At 49.0% G+C, this 18,826-nt stretch overlaps 1 protein-coding gene across 1 annotated transcript in view; it reads right to left on the bottom strand.

Moving 5' to 3' along the window:
* LOC311238045 (MAGUK p55 subfamily member 2-like) overlaps nucleotides 1-18,826 on the bottom strand; it is a gene marked incomplete at both ends in the record, with an annotated part of 102,562 nt that overhangs the window by 37,070 nt on the left and 46,666 nt on the right. Inside the window, 2 exons of the mRNA XM_084326009.1 lie at nucleotides 1,799-1,960; nucleotides 4,563-4,631. Of these exons, the coding sequence (XP_084182135.1) occupies nucleotides 1,799-1,960; nucleotides 4,563-4,631 (231 nt within the window). The remainder of the gene's footprint in view (nucleotides 1-1,798; nucleotides 1,961-4,562; nucleotides 4,632-18,826) is intronic.

Below are 18,826 nucleotides of genomic sequence, written 5' to 3' on the forward strand. Positions count from 1 at the left end.
CAGTGTTTAGACCTCTACACTACCCAGTGTTTAGACCTCTACACTACCCAGTGTTTAGACCTTTACACTACCCAGTGTTTAGACCTCTACACTACCCAGTGTTTAGACCTCTACACTACCCAGTGTTTAGACCTCTACACTACCCAGTGTTTAGACCTTTACACTACCCAGTGTTTAGACCTCTACACTACCCAGTGTTTAGACCTCTACACTACCCAGTGTTTAGACCTCTACACTACCCAGTGTTTAGACCTCTACAATACAGCCTCTCCAGTGTTTAGACCTCTACACTACCCAGCCTCTTTAGTGTTTAGACCTCTACACTACCCAGCCTCTTTAGTGTTTAGACCTCTATACTACCCAGCCTCTCCAGTGTTTAGACCTCTACACTACCCAGCCTCTCTAGTGTTTAGACCTCTACACTACCCAGCCTCTAGTGTTTAGACCTCTACACTACCCAGCCTCTCTAGTGTTTAGACCTCTACACTACCCAGCCTCTCTAGTGTTTAGACCTCTACACTACCCAGCCTCTCTAGTGTTTAGACCTCTACACTACCCAGTGTTTAGACCTCTACACTACCCAGTGTTTAGACCTCTACACTACCCAGCCTCTTTAGTGTTTAGACCTCTACACTACCCAGCCTCTCTAATGTTTAGACCTCTACACTACCCAGCCTCTTTAGTGTTTAGACCTCTACACTACCCAGTGTTTAGACCTCTACACTACCCAGCCTCTCCAGTGTTTAGACCTCTACACTACCCAGCCTCTCTAGTGTTTAGACCTCTACACTACCCAGTGTTTAGACCTCTACACTACCCAGTGGTTAGACCTCTACACTACCCAGCCTCTAGTGTTTAGACCTCTACACTACCCAGCCTCTTTAGTGTTTAGACCTCTACACTACCCAGCCTCTCTAGTGTTTAGACCTCTACACTACCCAGCCTCTCCAGTGTTTAGACCTCTACACTACCCAGCCTCTCCAGTGTTTAGACCTCTACACTACCCAGCCTCTCTAGTGTTTAGACCTCTACACTACTCAGTGTTTAGACCTCTACACTACCCAGTGTTTAGACCTCTACACTACCCAGTGTTTAGACCTCTACACTACCCAGTGTTTAGACCTCTACACTACCCAGTGTTTAGACCTCTACACTACCCAGCCTCTCTAGTGTTTAGACCTCTACACTACCCAGTGTTTAGACCTCTACACTACCCAGCCTCTCTAGTGTTTAGACCTCTACACTACCCAGTGTTTAGACCTCTACACTACCCAGCCTCTCTAGTGTTTAGACCTCTACACTACCCAGCATTTCTAGTGTTTAGACCTCTACACTACCCAGCCACTCTAGTGTTTAGACCTCTACACTACCCAGTGTTTAGACCTCTACACTACACAGTGTTTAGACCTCTACACTACCCAGTGTTTAGACATCTACACTACCCAGCCACTCTAGTGTTTAGACCTCTACACTACCCAGCCACTCCATTTAGCATATTTCTTACCTGCAGACACTATAATCACCTGGAGGAGAGCAGACCTCTAGTGAACTGCAGACACTATTATCACTTGGTGGACAGACAGACAGACAGACAGACAGACAGACAGACAGACAGACAGACAGACAGACAGACAGACAGACAGACAGACAGATAGATAGATAGACAGACAGACAGACAGACAGACAGACAGACAGACAGACAGACAGACAGACAGACAGACAGACAGACAGACAGACAGACAGACAGAGAGATAGACAGATAGACAGATAGACAGATAGACAGATAGATAGGACATACACGGTATAGTGGTTCCGAAGTGCTGTGGATCATTCAACAGGAGTCTGTTCTTGAGACTCCGCCTCCCAACACCCTGGGCACCAATCAGAACCAGAGTCTTCCTCTTGAAAGGCGGGACTTTGGTCACCTCCTCATAAATCAGCAACTCATGTCTGTCAAAATCTGCATGTGAGGGAGAAAGGAAGAGTATATATTTTAGTATTTGAATGGATCAATCAAACAGCGGTAATCTCCGTTTGTATGTGTGTCACCGTCCCCCTCTGGTCTCAACAGTTTGACTGACATACTGTATGCAAGCCAGTCAGTCACTAGTACCCACATGAAAGTATATGAACTATAGTAAAACAATAGCATTCCTGTGTTTTCTTTCTGTACACATAAAGTACTATAGTGAATCAAACCACATAATATTTCTATGGTAAATATACTATAAATATAATATACTAGGAAGAATCCCTGTGAGAGTGTGGGCCGTTTAATAAAAAAAAAAACTCATCTATTAAATGTATCACATGAAGTTCTCTCTCTCTCCCCCTCCCTCCCTCCCTCCCTCCCTCCCTCCCTCCCCCCCCCCCTCTCTCTCTCTCTCTCTCTCTCTCTCTCTCTCTCTCTCTCTCTCTCTCTCTCTCTCTCTCTCTCTCTCTCTCTCTCTCTCTCTCTCTCTCTCTCTCTCTTCCTCTCCCTCTCTCAGACAGAGGTCCAGGTTTGACTGAGAACACCGTTTGAGAATGTTGACCTGATGCAGGAGTTGAATAAAGGAATAAGCTGCAGAATGTGCCAAACTCACAGTCATGATGATGATGATGATGATGATGATGATGATGATGATGATGATGATGATGATGATGATGATGATGATGATGATGATGATGATGATGATGATGATGATGATGATGATGATGATGATGATGTTGATGAAGAACAGGTAGGGACAGAGAGGGCTGTTGATGACAGTGTTGTTACAGCACAGATGACACTGGCTTTCTAACATGGGACAGACATATTGTACTATGATTTTTGTATTTTGATTTATTTTGATTTTATAACGGATCCCCATTAGCTGGTGCCATAGCAACCAGCTAGTCTTCCTGGGGTCCACAAAAAAAAACATACAAAAACAATTATTATTGCAAAACAAAATGATTAAAAATCAGTACTCAACACACAATGCATAATGAAACGAACTATTAAGATGGCTAAAATTACATGCAAGCACAGAAACAGAAAAAAATGTAATAAAATAAAAAATACTTTACAGTGTTAAATACAATTTAAGATTATTTTTAAAAGTGAATCTACTGTAAATGCAGCAGAGGTTTTGAGGCAGGTTATTCCAAAGAGTTAATGCTCTAAAATGACCCCTAGGCATTTTCAATAAATGTATCCTTTATTCCACATTTCATCTGTTAGAACAGATGAAAGTCACAGCACTTTGCGAGCGGCTAGCGCAGGGGTGGCCAACCCGTGGCTCGCGAGCCGCATGTGGCTTTTTGCCCGTCAATGTGAGGCTCTTCCATCCAAAAATAAAAATAATTATAATACTTTTTTTTTTTTTTTTTTTTTTTATGTCACTCAAACCTACATTTCATTGTGGTAAACCTCATGTTTTTATATTCAGATGTAATTATATAGTTTACACTGTTTATTTTTCTCATATTTCTCATATAAGCTGTCGGGTCGTCTGACACGTTCCTGGCGGGAATTAGTGGCATTTTCTCCATGGCTGTGCTGGAGTTAAAGCGTTGGTTCTCCATGGCTGTGCTGGAGTTAAAGCGCTGGTTCTCCATGGCTGTGCTGGTGTTAAAGCGCTGGTTCTCTATGGCTGTGCTAGTGTTAAAGCGTTGGTTCTCCATGGCTGTGCTGGAGTTAAAGCGTTGGTTCTCCATGGCTGTGCTGGAGTTAAAGCGTTGGTTCTCCATGGCTGTGCTGGAGTTAAAGCGTTGGTTCTCCATGGCTGTGCTGGAGTTAAAGCGTTGGTTCTCCATGGCTGTGCTGGAGTTAAAGCGTTGGTTCTCCATGGCTGTGCTGGAGTTAAAGCGTTGGTTCTCCATGGCTGTGCTGGAGTTAAAGCGTTGGTTCTCCATGGCTGTGCTGGAGTTAAAGCGTTGGTTCTCCATGGCTGTGCTGGAGTTAAAGCGTTGGTTCTCCATGGCTGTGCCGGAGTTAAAGCGTTGGTTCTAGGACCTGGCAATTCAAGCTGCCCACTACTGGAACCTCTAGTGTAATGCTCGTGCACAGTATTACTATAAACAATCTGTTTATGTATAAAAACAGGAGTTTTACTGCTCATGACCAACTTGAACAGCACAAGTGTATTAAAAGACAATCTATTTTCAACGTTAAGCCAAGAGAGGCCGGCATGCATACGGCTCACATTAGACCTTAGTGAGCAGCCCAGTACCAACCGTGCTGCCCTGTTCTGGACCACCTGGACTATGTAACCCAGTTGATTATTTCATATAGGCTACTATCTGTACTGGGTGTAACTAAGCGCTTTATTAAAATATTAATAAAAAACTGTTTACATTGGAACGTCTATAAGTCTCATATTGCCATACTTGGTGAGCGTTTTATAAAAGCAACAGCTGACTTCAGGCCGTGATATATTGTGATTATATCACAGCTATAGCTCTGAGCGGAGATATTATCACTATATGAGTTATTGTTTTAATATGTTCGCTAGGCTGACGCCTTACAGCTGTTACTGAGAGCAATATGTTGAACATGACAAGCATCTTGCTATTCGTCAAAAGACCTTTGTTACCTGCGTTCTTAGTGGTCAAATACATCATCTTCTTCTTCCTCCTCCCTGCCACCCCGGTACACAGGTTTCCTGTTACACACACACACACACACACACACACACACACACACACACACACACACACACACACACACACACACACACACACACACACACACACACACACACACACACACACACACACACACACGCACACACACACACACACACACACACACACACACACACACACGCACACACACAAAATGAACAGGTTTTTGAAAAGGGAATAACTTTAAATCTATCTTTAACCTCTTCCCCAGTGTCAGAAACAATGGGCCTCATTCACGAAGCGATATAAGAACAGATCTCGTTCTTAACTAGCATTTCCTCTTATTTTGTTCTTACCTGGGATTCAGCAAAGTTTTCTTATTGTTGCTTTTCTCTCAGGCAAGACCACATTCTAAGAGTGGTCGAGAGCACCCTTACCCAGATAAGAAACTCTTACCCAGATAAGAAACTCTTACCCAGATGAGAAAAAAAAAAAAAAAGCCTACCATTGGTCAATTGCCCCTAAATACAACTTTAAAAATCCAGAACTTTTCAATAATAATAATTATTATTATACTATTATATACTTATTGCGTGCGTTCTGTCTGAAATGGATATTGCTGTTAGAGAAGTTATATTATCGTACTTGGCCATCGCGTCCCGCTCTTAACACTTTGGTTGCCTAAGGTTAAATTCATGATATACCATAGATTGCCAGCGCTATTTGTCTATGGAGAAAGTCCCCTTCTTTGCAGGGCTATAACTTTTTAAATTCTATTGCTACATTGCCATTATTAGGGCCCATTCAAAGTCCTATATGTATTGTTCATTGTGTAGCAACGTTAAACTTTTTCATTCACATATTCATAGTAAAGTATGGTCTAATGTATAAGTATGTTTTCATCTCTTTCTGCAGCTTTCTCCAGAACGTGATATATAGCCCCAAATGCATTATATTGATGATGAAATACAGTTTGATGGCAATCAGCGCGATATAAAAAATTCCAACTAGACGTACTTCTAGAAGTTACTACACGTCATCTGATGTTGACCGGATGGGCGAGGGGGCGTTTATAATTCCGTGGGCAGCGTTATACCAATCATCTAATGTGGGTCAAATGTTGATAATAGCAGTTAGTATCGAAGACGGTAACGTTACACGCTCAAACTCACCCCAGTCTCCGCGCGCCGTTGGGCGATCATCGTCGAGTAGAAATCTTATCATTATGGGATATATTTTTACCCGGTCCATCTCCAGCTTGTATAATGGTATATACGTCCAAATCATGTTGTTTATTGAGTTATTGCCAATCGATCACCGTGTAGCGTGACGAGCCAGAGTCCCATGACCTATAGCGAGCGCCCGGAAGTACTACGGTCGTCATGACAACCTCTATTCAACATCCTGTTTGGCGATTGCGCCGATCGGCCACCAGATGGCGCTCCTGAACCGCCAGAGAGCTCAGTGGGTCCTGCTGGTGGATCTCAGGCCAGCGGAGGGGACATATGAATCCGATCGCAGATTTTTGAAATATTGATATAAGGACGACGTAACGCGTCCTCCGGCAACTTTAGCATGGCCAGCAAAGACGTCTAAAGGCGGGTCCCGGCACTCAAAGTGTTAAGCCTATCGAGATATACCTCATCTCATGTACCTATTGTACTCCATCAACGAAAAAACAAATACGCCCATCACCTGCCGGGTCCCGCCCCTATGGAGGCGTAGCCTATAAGACACTAGGCATGGTCACCAAACACTCTTCCTCTATTTCGTTTCCATCATAACGGTCGCAGTGCGCCTTATGTAACTAGTTGTTATGAAAATATTAGAGAAATTGCGTAATGTTGAAAGTTACCGGAGGTTTGCTTACCCCTGGAATCTTCGGGGCATGTTTCAGCGACACGTCGGGCCTATTCTGATGTTTCCTCGTCTGGTGACAGCAGATCCAGGAGCAGCGTGCAAGGTTGGCTATCGAGCCGGCTTGTACACAGGTAGGCCCTGTGTCATCAGGCATTGATGTTAGTGTTAGTAATGCTGGTTTGTTTTGTTACACAACCATGTTGTGTGTCGGCGCCAGGGGCGGGATGGTTTGGTGAACGGTTCACTGCAGTGGACGGGTTCCAAACGATCCTGGAAGCGTGCTGCTAAACAACTAATGCTAACGCTACATGCTAATGCTAATGCTATATGCTAACACTACTGCTACGCTGTTCTAATGTCTCCGCCGTGGGATTTTGCCGCTTTTCCCTCCTCTTGCCCGGTTCATCAATGAAGGTCAGTCGGTAGCTAATGTGGGGGTTTTGCTGAGTCCTATTTTACCTTTTTTACGGGTAAATGGGTTGACAACAGGGTGTGCCGTGACTAGGTAGCCTAGCCAGGTAGCGTTAATCCTGTGCCCCGGCGGGGTTTTGAACGGTGTTTTCCGGAAGCCGATGCTTGAGGCTCGGCGGGTGGCAGTAGATCTATACTACTGCAGGACGGGACTTAGCGGCGGCCCGTGTTGTGGCTCAGCTGACTGTTTTCTATCCATAGTAGCGTTGAACGCTATGCTATAGTAGTGTAGTGGGCTACTGTTTTGTTCTGTCTCTCCGCTACGAGAATGTCTGTCTATGCTACAGCTTTCTCTCCTCTCAACCATTCATGCTGACGGTCAATCGGTGTCTACTGGGGGAGTAGTGCGGGGAGGGCTTTGTTTACCTTTTTGGGTAAATGGGCTAAGCTAGGGCTGGTGTGCTGTTGTGAATATTATGAATGAATGCGGAACTGGTTCTCTCTGGTCCGCCTCCCCTTAACGTTGTGTACATGGGCTTGCCCATTCTACAGTATTTTGTGGTGTTAGTTCTTTTATTCATTTAACCCCTTCATGGTGCACACCACAGTGGAGGTTGCTGTTTGCAACCACCAATGGTGCTCCGTGTTAACATCAGTCCTTTGCTTTTGACATATTGAAACAGTCCCCCGCCCGGCCGACGCCATGAGGTGGGTCGGCCCGGCGAGTGGCTGGTGGGCTGCTAAAGCCTGTACCGCCACGGTATGGAATTGGCAGCGATTAGTAACTGTGTTCGAATTGCTGTTTTTTCTATAAAAAAAATGGTGTCTGGTGGCGGGGCCTTGAGGGCCAGCCGACGTCGACACATCGCGCGAGGTTGTTGACGTTATTTAGCTTTGACCTAGCCGCAAGCTATAACCGTTCCCCTCTCCGCAGGGGATTTTGGTCTTCTGCTGGAGCGCGGGCGGTATTGTCCTAGACCCCACACCGCCTCACACCGCGCAGCCAGAAGAAGAGAGAGCACGGCCTCGTCAGCGGCGATGACGAGGCCCTCGACAGGCGGCCATGTTTTCCCCCGCCAGAGGTATCCTGGGCGTTGAATCGACAGGTGTCCACAAGGCCGACAGCCTTGGCGGCCGAGGGATCGGCCATGTTGGATGAGCTCGGCTTGAACAACAAGCCGTCGACGTCCTGCCGCGAGCAGCCCGCTCTCCGATCACTCCCTCCCCCAACACCAGCGGAAAAAGGGGGCTCTGATTGTTTCCTTTGGCTGCGGGCCGCGTGCCTTCGTTGAAGCGTGGGCGGCCCCACTTTTCGCTTCTCATGGGGACAGGGGCTGACAAACCAGTTGATGGCTGAGCCTGGGTCTGTCCGTGAGAATGTTGTGCTGTCAAGCGGCTCCCACACCATAATCTGTGTTGGTTGAGCCTGGTGTTACATCTGTCAACTATAAGTGTTGTCAGCAGGGGGGCTCGAAACCTTTTGAGGCACATAGTGCGGGCTTCCCCGGCCTCGCCTTCGCCAGGCCAGGTATCATGTTGGTGCCTCCCACTCCTGAAAGATTGGCAGTGGTTTCGCAGGCGCGCGTGATTTGGGTGGTAGTAATATCACTGCAGGGCCCCATGGGGTCCTCACGCCTTGCATGTCCGGCTGCAGAACAACTCCTCAGCATGTTCTGGAGGGGTGTTCAGTGGTTTTTTTTTTGTCACCTAGATTGATGTCAGCTTCTCCCATATCAAACCGGCCCTTTCTGTCGGGGTCCCCCCTTGGGTGCGATTGCCTCGTGGGTAGTGTCAGGTTCCGACCCGACTCCACGGAACGCTCTGCTCGCAAGGGTACAGGGTTGGCTACGCACAGCGGGTGGGACCGGGCCGACTATCTACAGTTCCTGGCGGACCTGCTTGGTTGGGAGTGTCATCACATATGACTACGGCAGTACCATATGTCGAGGTGGATGGAGAGAACGCTGAGGCGGGGACTTGTGTTTACACAACCACACCCGTTTTCGGGTTTGGTACAGACCCTATTGTCAGGGTCACCAGCAGTGACAGCTCTGGTCAACGAGATCCAATCTCTGTGGACGAAGCAAGCCATCGTTGTGGCGTTCTCCTCCCGGTGTTCTCTGGTGCCTGAGAAATCGGGAGGGGGGGGGTGTCAGACCCATGCTGGACCAGTCCCATGGGAAGGTTCAGCATTTTTTGGATCGTCTCCTACCTGTTGAACACTGTCAGGTGGGGGTCTGGTTCTCCTCCATAGACCTGTAGGATGCGTATTCGCATCTCCGATCTTCCATCCTAGGGCTTACCTACGCTTCCTTTGCAGGGTTAGCGTATGAGTACCAGAGGCTGCCGTTCGGTTTTCTCTGGCTCCCTGCATCTTCACCAAGTGCGTGGAGGCCGCACTGGGGCCTCTGCGTCGTCAGGGGTTACGAAGTGTATTCTGCCCTGACGACGCTCTGGTCCTTCGCGGTCAAGGTGGATCGTCAGGTCTCGTACCAGGCAGGTCCCTACCAGCCTGGGGTTTGCTGTAGACTGGAAGTAGAGTACTCCTCTTCCCAGTCAACGGTTGGAGTGCTATGGGCATCCCTCTCAGAGCGTGTTGTCGACACGCTCGGGACGTTCCGTCCTAGGATGGTTACGACGCTGTCTCACGTCACGTTTTTCACCGACGCCTCCCTCGCTGGTGAAGCGTCGGGCCAATGCAGTAGGGGGCAGCTGGCAAACCATGCTGCCCGGTCTGCGCTACGTTCAATGTGTTGGTATTGAAAGCGGTCCTTCTGGTCCTCAAACGGTGTTGATCAGGACGGACAATACAACGTCAGTGTCGTATATCGACAGACAGGGAGGAGTACGCTCCCCCCGTCTGCACCAGGCGGCGGGCGGCTGGCTATGGGCGTCCTCCATCTGTGCGGCCTGAGGGCTCCCCACATCCCCGGCAGGGTGAATGTGGGTACAGGTGTACTGTCGCGGGGCGGTCCTCATCCTGACGGGTGGGGATTACGTCCGGACATAGCCAGGCAGGTCTGGGACCGATGCCGTGCCGCCTGGGATTCTTCCCCATACATCTGTTAGGTCAGTTGTTGGGACGGGTACGTTGAGGGGCGCAGGTTCTTGATCCTGATGGCGCCGGACCGGGGCGTAGCTGTGTGGTTCCCGGTCCTGATCCAGCTACTGGTAGTCTGGAGAGGATGGACCCTTCTGTGGTTGATACCATCCGGAATGCGCATGCTCCCTCCACTGTCGCGCTTATGCGGGCAGATGGCGTATGTTCCAAGTGTGGTGTAAGGCGGGGGGCCGGGACCCAGTCTCCTGCCCCCTGGATGCTGTCCTTAGTTAACTCCAGTCTCTCCTTGATAGACTGTCGGCCTCGACGGTGAGGGTATATGCAGAAGCTATATCCTCCTATCATGAGGGATTTGAGGGGGATGTCTTGTTCAGCCACCCTCTTGTGAAGCGTTTCCTGCTTGGCGCTCGACGCGTTAAGCCGGTGCAACGCTCTTTGGCTCTGAGTTGGGATCTTCAATTGGTCCTCGGTCGGTTGTCCTTGGCCCCGTTTGAGCCTCTTGAGCAAGCGACGTTGGAACAGCTGTCGTTCAAGACCGCGTTCTTGCTGGCCGTCACCTCCGCTGAACACGTGGGTGTGCTTTGTGCTCTCTCGGTACGACCAGAGTGCCTGTCTTTCGTTCCGATTGCGGTGCCACTCTGCGGCCTAATCCTGCCTTCGTGCCTAAAAATATCCGGAGTTCTTCCGCTCCAGGGATATTGTGGTTCAGGCGTTTCATCCGCCTCCTCACGCTTGGGAATTTACCTCAGCCGTACTCAGGACCTCAGGGTCACCGATCAGCTTTTTGTCTGTCACGGTGGTTCTCATGCCGGTAAGGCACTATCGAACAACGCCTGTCCCATTGGTTGTGCGAGGGCATTGCCCTCTGCTACACGTTGGCCGGGCTGGATCCCCCTGGGGGCGTCAGGGCGCACTCCACTCATGGGGTGGCAGCTTCTGCCGCTCTGCTGGGTGGGGCCTCGGTGGAGGACATCTGTGCTGCAGCTTCATGGGCCTCCCCGGGCCCCTTTGTAAGGTTTTACCTCATGGACATGACCGGGGGTTCTGTCTCCCAGGCGGTTCTGGGGTCTGTAGCCTTTCCTGCTCCAGTCCTTTGGTGGGGTAGCAGGAGTGTGTGGGTATGGGCCACAGTGTGTTAGGTCACACGTGGTTCCGCCTGTGCTGTGTGTTCAAGGGGTTCTAGTTCCCTCTTGCTCGCACTCGGGTGGAGTTGACTGCGCCCCCCCCCTTCATTAGGAAGGATGGGGTGACGGGACTCCCCAACCCCTTGATGTGGGCTTACGGGTCCTCAGGGGGTACATCTGTCGGGTCTCGCGTCCGCTCTAACCCATATCTCGATAGGCTTAAGAGCGGGACGCGATGGCCAAGTACGATAATATAACGACAGGTTATGTATATAACCTAGTTATATGAGTACTGGCTAAGCGTCCTGCTCTTAACGGCCCTGAGTTCCCTTTTGAGGAATCTTTTCCTGGAAACGGGTTTTTTGGCGAGGAAGAGTGTTTGGTGACCATGCCTAGTGTCTTATAGGCTACGCCTCCATAGGGGCGGGACCCGGCAGGTGATAGCCGTATTTGTTTTTTCGTTAGTGGAGTACAGTAGGTACATGAGATGAGGTATATCTCGATAGGCTTAAGAGCGGGACGCTTAGCCAGTACTCATATAACTAGGTTATATACATAACCTTTCGTTAGATGCTCTGGCCGCCCAGGCCATATGCATATAGAATGCATACATTTAGAGATCGTCTATATCAGTGGTTCCCAAACTTCTTGTTTATGCGGACCACTAGATTGTTATCAAGAACATTCACGGACCACCTCGTATGCAAACAGTAAAAATAAATAAATAAACAACTGACTTTGACTTGTGTAAACAAGATGAAAGTATTTTTCTGGTCTTCATCCTCTTAGCAGTTGTTTGTTTTGTACCCATTCTGCAATCTGTTAATAAAGTTTTCAATCAATCAATCAAACCCGCATCGCAGGCACTGTGTTCCATTCCCAGAATGGATTTGAGAGAGAGAGAGAGAGAGAGAGAGAGAGAGAGAGAGAGAGAGAGAGAGAGAGAGAGTGTGTGCCATCCAGTATGTCCGTTCTCAGAATGGATTTATGTTAGATATTCAGACTCTAGATCTATTTGCAGAGCCAGAGGCTGCTTAACCGTTAAGTATTTCCCAACCTACTGAGCGATTGGCTCTTGAAAAGCGCACAGTCGTTCAGTCTTGACAAAGCCTACTTTGCTGGAACGATTAATTTTGCACGTACTGTACTGTATATATATATATATGTAACGGTACACAAAAACCAAGCGAACGTGGCCAGGGCGCTGGCGGAGCTACACGATCATCTAAACACACATCAGATCAAACATCCAGACGCGGCCATGATCGTAGCCGGGGATTTCAACCAAGCAAATTTGAAGAAAGTCATGCCGTCTTTCTTTCAACACATCGTCTGCTCCACAAGAGGGGGAAATACACTCGACCACTGCTACACCCCGTTCAGAGCCGGATACAAGGCTGTACCGGCTCCACAATTAGCGGGAGCGACGAACACGTCAGATCATGCCGCCATTAACCTGGTGCCGGCATACAAACAAAGATCACGTGACGCCGTCGTGATCTGAACTCTCAGCTCTGAACTCTCGCACCACTGCTTACAACCTGGGCAGAGAGTCAGGAAACATGGAAGAGTACAAGACAACAGTCTACACTCTGCGCAAGGCTGTTAAACTTGCTAAGAGGACGTATGCTGACAAGATGGAGGCACAAATGGCACAGAATGACACAAGAGGCTTATGGCAAGGACTGAGGGCTATAACTGACTACAAAGTCAGCGCCCCCTCAATGGGGAGCGACGACGCCTCCCTCGCGGACCAGCTCAACACCTTCTACGCGCGGTTTGGTGCAAACAGCGGCGCCGCTAGCTCAACGGCTAGTGGCGTCACTGGCGCGCCGGCTGTTGTGGAGGGGGGGGGGCATCCGCAGGGGGGGGGGGGGGCGGGGACGCTCTCTCATTGACGGAACACAGTGTGAGAAGAGCATTTATGCAGGTGAACACCAGAAAGGCTGCTGGCCCAGATGGAATAACAGGACGCATACTTAAGTCCTGTGCTAACCAGCTAGCCCCTGTGTTCACCACCATATTTAATCGATCCCTGAAGGAGTCAGTGGTCCCTGCCTGCTTCAAGATGTCCACCATTATCCCGGTACCAAAGAAACCCTCCCCAGCAGGTCTCAACAACTACAGACCGGTGGCACTCACCTCTGTGGCCATGAAATGTTTCGAGAGGCTGGTCAAGGATCACATTTGTGCCTCCCTCCCCAGTGATATGGACCCTATGCAATTTGCATACAGGCCAAACAGGTCCACTGACGATGCGGTCTCCCAGGTACTGCACAGCACCCTCTCTCACCCTGACCACCAGAAGGGGGGCTATGTGAGACTGTTGTTCATTAATAATAATAATAATAATAAATCAAATTTATATAGCGCCTTTCATAGAACCCAAGGTCGCTTTACAATAAGGACAAAAAATAGGGCAAGGAAAGTAGGGGGGGGGGGAAGAGGGGATGAGGGAAAGTAGGGGATAATGGACCTAATTTAATCTAAAACTAACTGATGGGGAAAGCCTTGGTGAAGAGGTGTGTTTTTAGAGCGGATTTGAAGGTGTCCAGGGTTGGGGCGTTGCGGATTTCGGGGGGGAGAGAGTTCCAGAGGGTAGGGGACGCCACGCTGAAGGCTCTGTCCCCAAAAGTCCGTAACCTGGTGCGAGGGATGGAGAGGAGACCTAGATCAGAGGATCGTAGGTTCCGGGATGGAGTGTACTGGTGGAGGAGATCAGACAGGTACCGGGGGGCGAGGGCATGGAGGGATTTGTAGGTGAGGAGCAGGAGTTTGAAGGTGATGCGGAACCTGACTGGAAGCCAGTGGAGATGGATGAGGGTGGGGGTGATGTGCTGCCAGGGCTTGGTGTGAGTGAGAACCCTGGCAGCTGAGTTCTGGACATACTGGAGCCTGTCCAGGGCTTTGCTGGGTACCCCGAACAGGACTCCATTACAATAGTCCAACCGGGAGGTGACAAATGAGTGGATCTCATTGACTACAGCTCAGCGTTCAACACCATAGTCCCCACCAGACTGGTGTACAAGCTGATCGAGCTGGGTCTGAGCTCCGCTCTGAGCGCCTGGATACTGGACTTTCTGAGTGAAAGGCCCCAGGCGGTCAGGGTGGGGGGTCAGACCTCCAACACCATCACCCTGAGCATCGGGTCCCCCCAGGGCTGTGTTCTGAGCCGCCTGCTGTACTCACTATACACACATGACTGTGTGGCCAAGTTCAGCTCTAACTCCATAGTGAAGTTTGCGGACGACACAGTGGTGATGGGGCTGATCTCGGACAACGACGAGAAGGCCTACCGGGAGGAGGTTGAGGTACTGGAACGCTGGTGCCAGGACAACAGCCTGCTCCTGAACATTGGTAAAACCAAGGAGCTGATCGTGGATTATAGGAGAGGACAGCAGGAGACACACACACCACTGAGGATAAACAGGGCTACCGTGGACAGGGTGAGCAGCTTTAAGTACCTGGGGGTCCACATCTCAGAGGATCTGACATGGACAACACACATAGACTCAGTCGTAAAAAAGGCGAAGCAACGCCTCTACCACCTGAGACAGTTAAGGAAGTTCAGAGTATCTGGGAAGATACTCCTGTCCTTCTACTCCGGAGCTGTAGAGTGCATCTTGACTGGAAACATCACTGCCTGGTATGGAAACAGCACGGCACAGGACAAGAAGGCCCTACAGAGAGTGGTGCGCTCAGCCGAGCGTACCACGGGTATTGCACTACCACCCCTGCAGGTTCTATACAACAAGAGGTGCAAATCCAGAGCCTGCAGAATAATGAAAGACCCTCACCACCCCAACAACAGCCTGTTCATGCTGCTGAGGTCAGGCAGACGCCTGCGAACACCAGCTACTAGGACAGAGAGACTTCGGCTCAGCTCCTTCCCCCAGGACATCAGAGCCCTGAACACTGAACTCTCCACACACAAGCACACATGAGCACACACACGACACACACACTGTACACGCTCACACACTAGCAGCCACTTTAACATGAGCAAGCACACATGAGCACACACACAAAACACACACTGCACACGCCCCCACACTTATGGCCACGAAGGAAAGGTCACTTTAAAAATAGTATAGTATAACCGGAGATTGTATAAATTAGCATGTACAGAAAGACACTACCAAAGGACCTAGCATGTCCTCCATGCTCTGTAAATAACTTATGTACATATACCGATATGCCCTAATATGTTACTTGTTTATTGCACAATGTTACTTGTTTATTGCACAATGTTGATTCTATTATATGTTATTTGCACATCGTTGCGGGCAAGACCACCCGCATTTCATTGTATACTTGTATGCCGTGACAAATAAAACTCTTGACTTGACTTGACTTGAAACCACGGTACGGTACGTACCCTGGTTTTGAAGTCACGGTTCGGTATGGGTTTTCGGTACAGTGGGGGAAAGTTTGGCTTTCCATGTTCCACTCAGGGGTGATGTAGTGTGCAGTGTTGTCCTTTGGTTTACACTAATAGTTCCTTGAGATAGTAGCATTTTGAGTTAGAGCACGGGGTTTTGGTGTTGGTTTGCACATAGGTTGCGTGCCTTTGAGCCAGGGTCGTAACAGTTGGTGGCTCGTCCGGGATTTGAACCCGGGACCTCTCGCACCCAAAGCGAGAATCATACCCCTAGACTGTACTGGACGGGTGGATGGTCAAGTATGATCTTTGACTGGTAGCAGGTGTGGTTGAAGATGGTTAGGTCTACAGGGCATTAGTTTAAGGGTAGGTAGGTTAGGGGGGCCAGAAAACACAGGTAGTGTGGTAGGGCTTGATTTAGTGTTCTTAGGGTAGCCATGTGGTGGGCCGGTTGTGACTGCAGTTTAGATGTAGAAGCATAAGTAGTCATATCAGGTTAGAAGGGCCACCTGTTTGAATTTGTTTGTTGTATTTGTTTTGTTTGGTTTGAGTGTTTGGTTAGCATACCGGTTAGCACCTAACACCCTGCGTGTATGACACGTCTATTTATTTCAGGGTGGTTGTTTTTTATTTAAAATTTTTTGCAAACTAGAAAGGTGCGCTCCGTAGAGCTCACATTTCCACTGCGTTCCCTTCTGGTTGTTATTATTGGCATTAGCGTTCTTCATGGTTCTTCAGTGGTTCTTCGTGGTTCTTCAGTGGTTCGTTAGGGGGTCTTCAGTGGTTCTTTGGCGGTTCTTTAGTGGTCTTCAGTGGTTCTTTAGTGGCTCTTCGTGGTTCATTAGTGGTTCTTTGTGACTGTAAAGTAAAGTGAGTGGCTTGTGGTGACTGGTACAGTAACGATGGCTTCCAGAAAGGACTTTGTTGATCGCCCGTCTCATGACATGTTGGAGAAGTTTTCCAAGGAACAACTTCTGGAACTTGCTGTACACTACAGGGTAGAGCTTACTGCGGGTGAGAAACGTTTGAAGCCGACTGCCTTGAGTGCTTTAGGGGTGTTACTCATTAGAGAGCAGGTGCTTGAGGAGAGGGTGGAGGAGCCTCCTTCGTCTGACGCATCTCCGCTATTACCTGGTGCAGAGGGTGAGTGGAGGATTAGGGAGTTGGAGTTTAAGGAAAGGCAGCTAGAGCGAGAGCGTGAGGAGAGGAGAGAGGAGCGTGAGCTTAAGGAGAGAGAGAGGAAAGAGGAGCGTGAGTTTTAGGAGAAACAAATGTTGCTGGAGCACGAGCGTGCACAGAAGGAGCTTGAATATAAGCATGCTGCCTTGCAGGCGGGTGCTCTGCATCCAGAGTCACGTTCCGGTTTTGATGTAGGCAGGAATATTAGGATGGTGCCTAAATTTTTTGAGAAAGACGTGGAAAGATATTTTCCCCTTTTTGAACGGGTGGTAACTACATTGAAGTGGCCTGATACCGCCTGGACACTGCTGCTGCAATGTGTTTTAGTTGATAGGGCACAAGAAGCCTATACTGCTCTGTCCCTTGAACAAAGCGCTGATTATGAGCTTGTTAAAGCTTCCATATTGAGGGCTTATGAGTTGGTCCCAGAGGCCTATCGTCAGCGTTTTAGAGGTTATCGCAGGTCGGAGGGGCAGTCTTATGTTGAATTTGGAAGGGAGAAGGAGAACCTGTTTGACAGGTGGTGCACTTCTCGGAAGGCAGAGTCAAGAGAGCAGCTTAGGCAGTTGATTCTCCTAGAGGAATTTAAAAGATGTGTTCCTGATACCGTTTCCACACATCTAAATGAGCATAAGGTATCGAAGATAGGCGACGCCGCTGTCTTCGCTGATGAGTTTGTGTTGACACACAAGTCCGTGTTTTTGGAGGACTACCGTGTTGAGTCCGGGGATAGGCGTCATGTTCAGGGGGGCCGTTTCCCAAAACCTGTGTCTGCTGGTCAGTTAACTTCACCTCCTAGGCGGGGTGGTTCTGCTGGTGCATTCCCAGAAGGGATTATCTGTTTCTACTGTAAAGAACCTGGTCATATCGTTGCTGGGTGCCCGGTGCTTGAGCAGAAAAATTTCAGAACCGTGGCTCTGGTAGAAACCATATGCAGAACGCCTATGCCAACGTTAGATGGTGATGGGGGAAGTATCAAACGTGTGGACAAAGAGCTCGAGGGTTCCTCAAGGTTTATGATGGATGGATTTGTTTCCCTGACTAATGCACTAGAGTCCAAACAGGCTATAACAATTTGGAGAGATACCGGTGCTTTTCAGTCCCTCATTCTGGAGGGGGTTTTGCCGTTTTCAGAAAACTCTTCTTTGCATTCCGGTGTCGTTGTTCAGGGCTTTGGGGGTGGATTTGTGGGTGCACCTTTGCATGAGGTCACGCTCAATTCTCCCTTAGTGTCAGGCAATGTTGTTGTGGGGGTATGTTCTCACATTCCCATAAAGGGGGTGTCCTTCATTCTAGGGAATGATTTGGCTGGTGACAAAGTGTTGGCTACTCCGGTTGTAACTCCCATTCCTGTGGTTTCTGAGGTCCCTAATGAACTGGCACAGAAACATCCAGAAGTGTTCCCTGTGTGTGCTGTGGCACGGGAAATGTCAAAGGACAAAAGTGATGTTGTTGATACTTCGACTTGGGACATTACACTTAGTGACACATTCTTTGTTGAATTAAAATGTGTATCTGGTGAGAATTTTGGAAAGCACACTGTGGATGTACCTCTGCATAATGATTCTCTTGATTATGGCTTTGTGTTAGGCCCGGTGGTGAAACCAGAGTTGACATGCGTGCCAGAGAAGCATGTGGCAGGAGATGATATGGCAGCACAGTGTCTCAAGGTCTTCCCAGCCTGTACGGTGGCTGAGGCCACGAACAAATTGGAGGATGAGTGTGGGAAGGATGCTATGAGAGGTGCTGTTGTTTCATGTGACACCGTTCTAGTTGGAGAGGCTACTAAGCCTGACTTAGGCTGCCAGCCTTCCCACAGTAGCTCTATTGTCCCTAATGTTTCACTTGTGGGCAGGGATGGTCCCAGTATGTCAGTTGATGATTCTGACATTGATCCACATGTCCACACTGATTCTCTGCCATGCACTAGGTGTGATGGTCAACCTAGTTACCTGTGTCCTGTGGAGCAGGAGCCGCCTTCACGACCTGGTCTGTTGAGTGGCAGCCATTTTGATTTTGATCAGGACAATGTTATTTTGGGTGACGCCATTTTAGATGGTGTTCCAGACGTTTTTGTGACTGACGTACTGCCATGTTCCAGGGACGGTGGGGCTGTACCTGAGGCGGTACATCCTACTCTGGATGTTCACGGTTTGCAGTATCCTGAACTGCCAGTGCCAGGTGGGATGGATATGGGCGAGGTGGTGGTATCAGTGA

The sequence above is a fragment of the Notolepis coatsorum genome (assembly GCF_963971535.1).
Source record: "Notolepis coatsorum genome assembly, chromosome: 12".
In the NCBI taxonomy this organism is placed as follows: Eukaryota; Metazoa; Chordata; class Actinopteri; order Aulopiformes; family Paralepididae; genus Notolepis; species Notolepis coatsorum.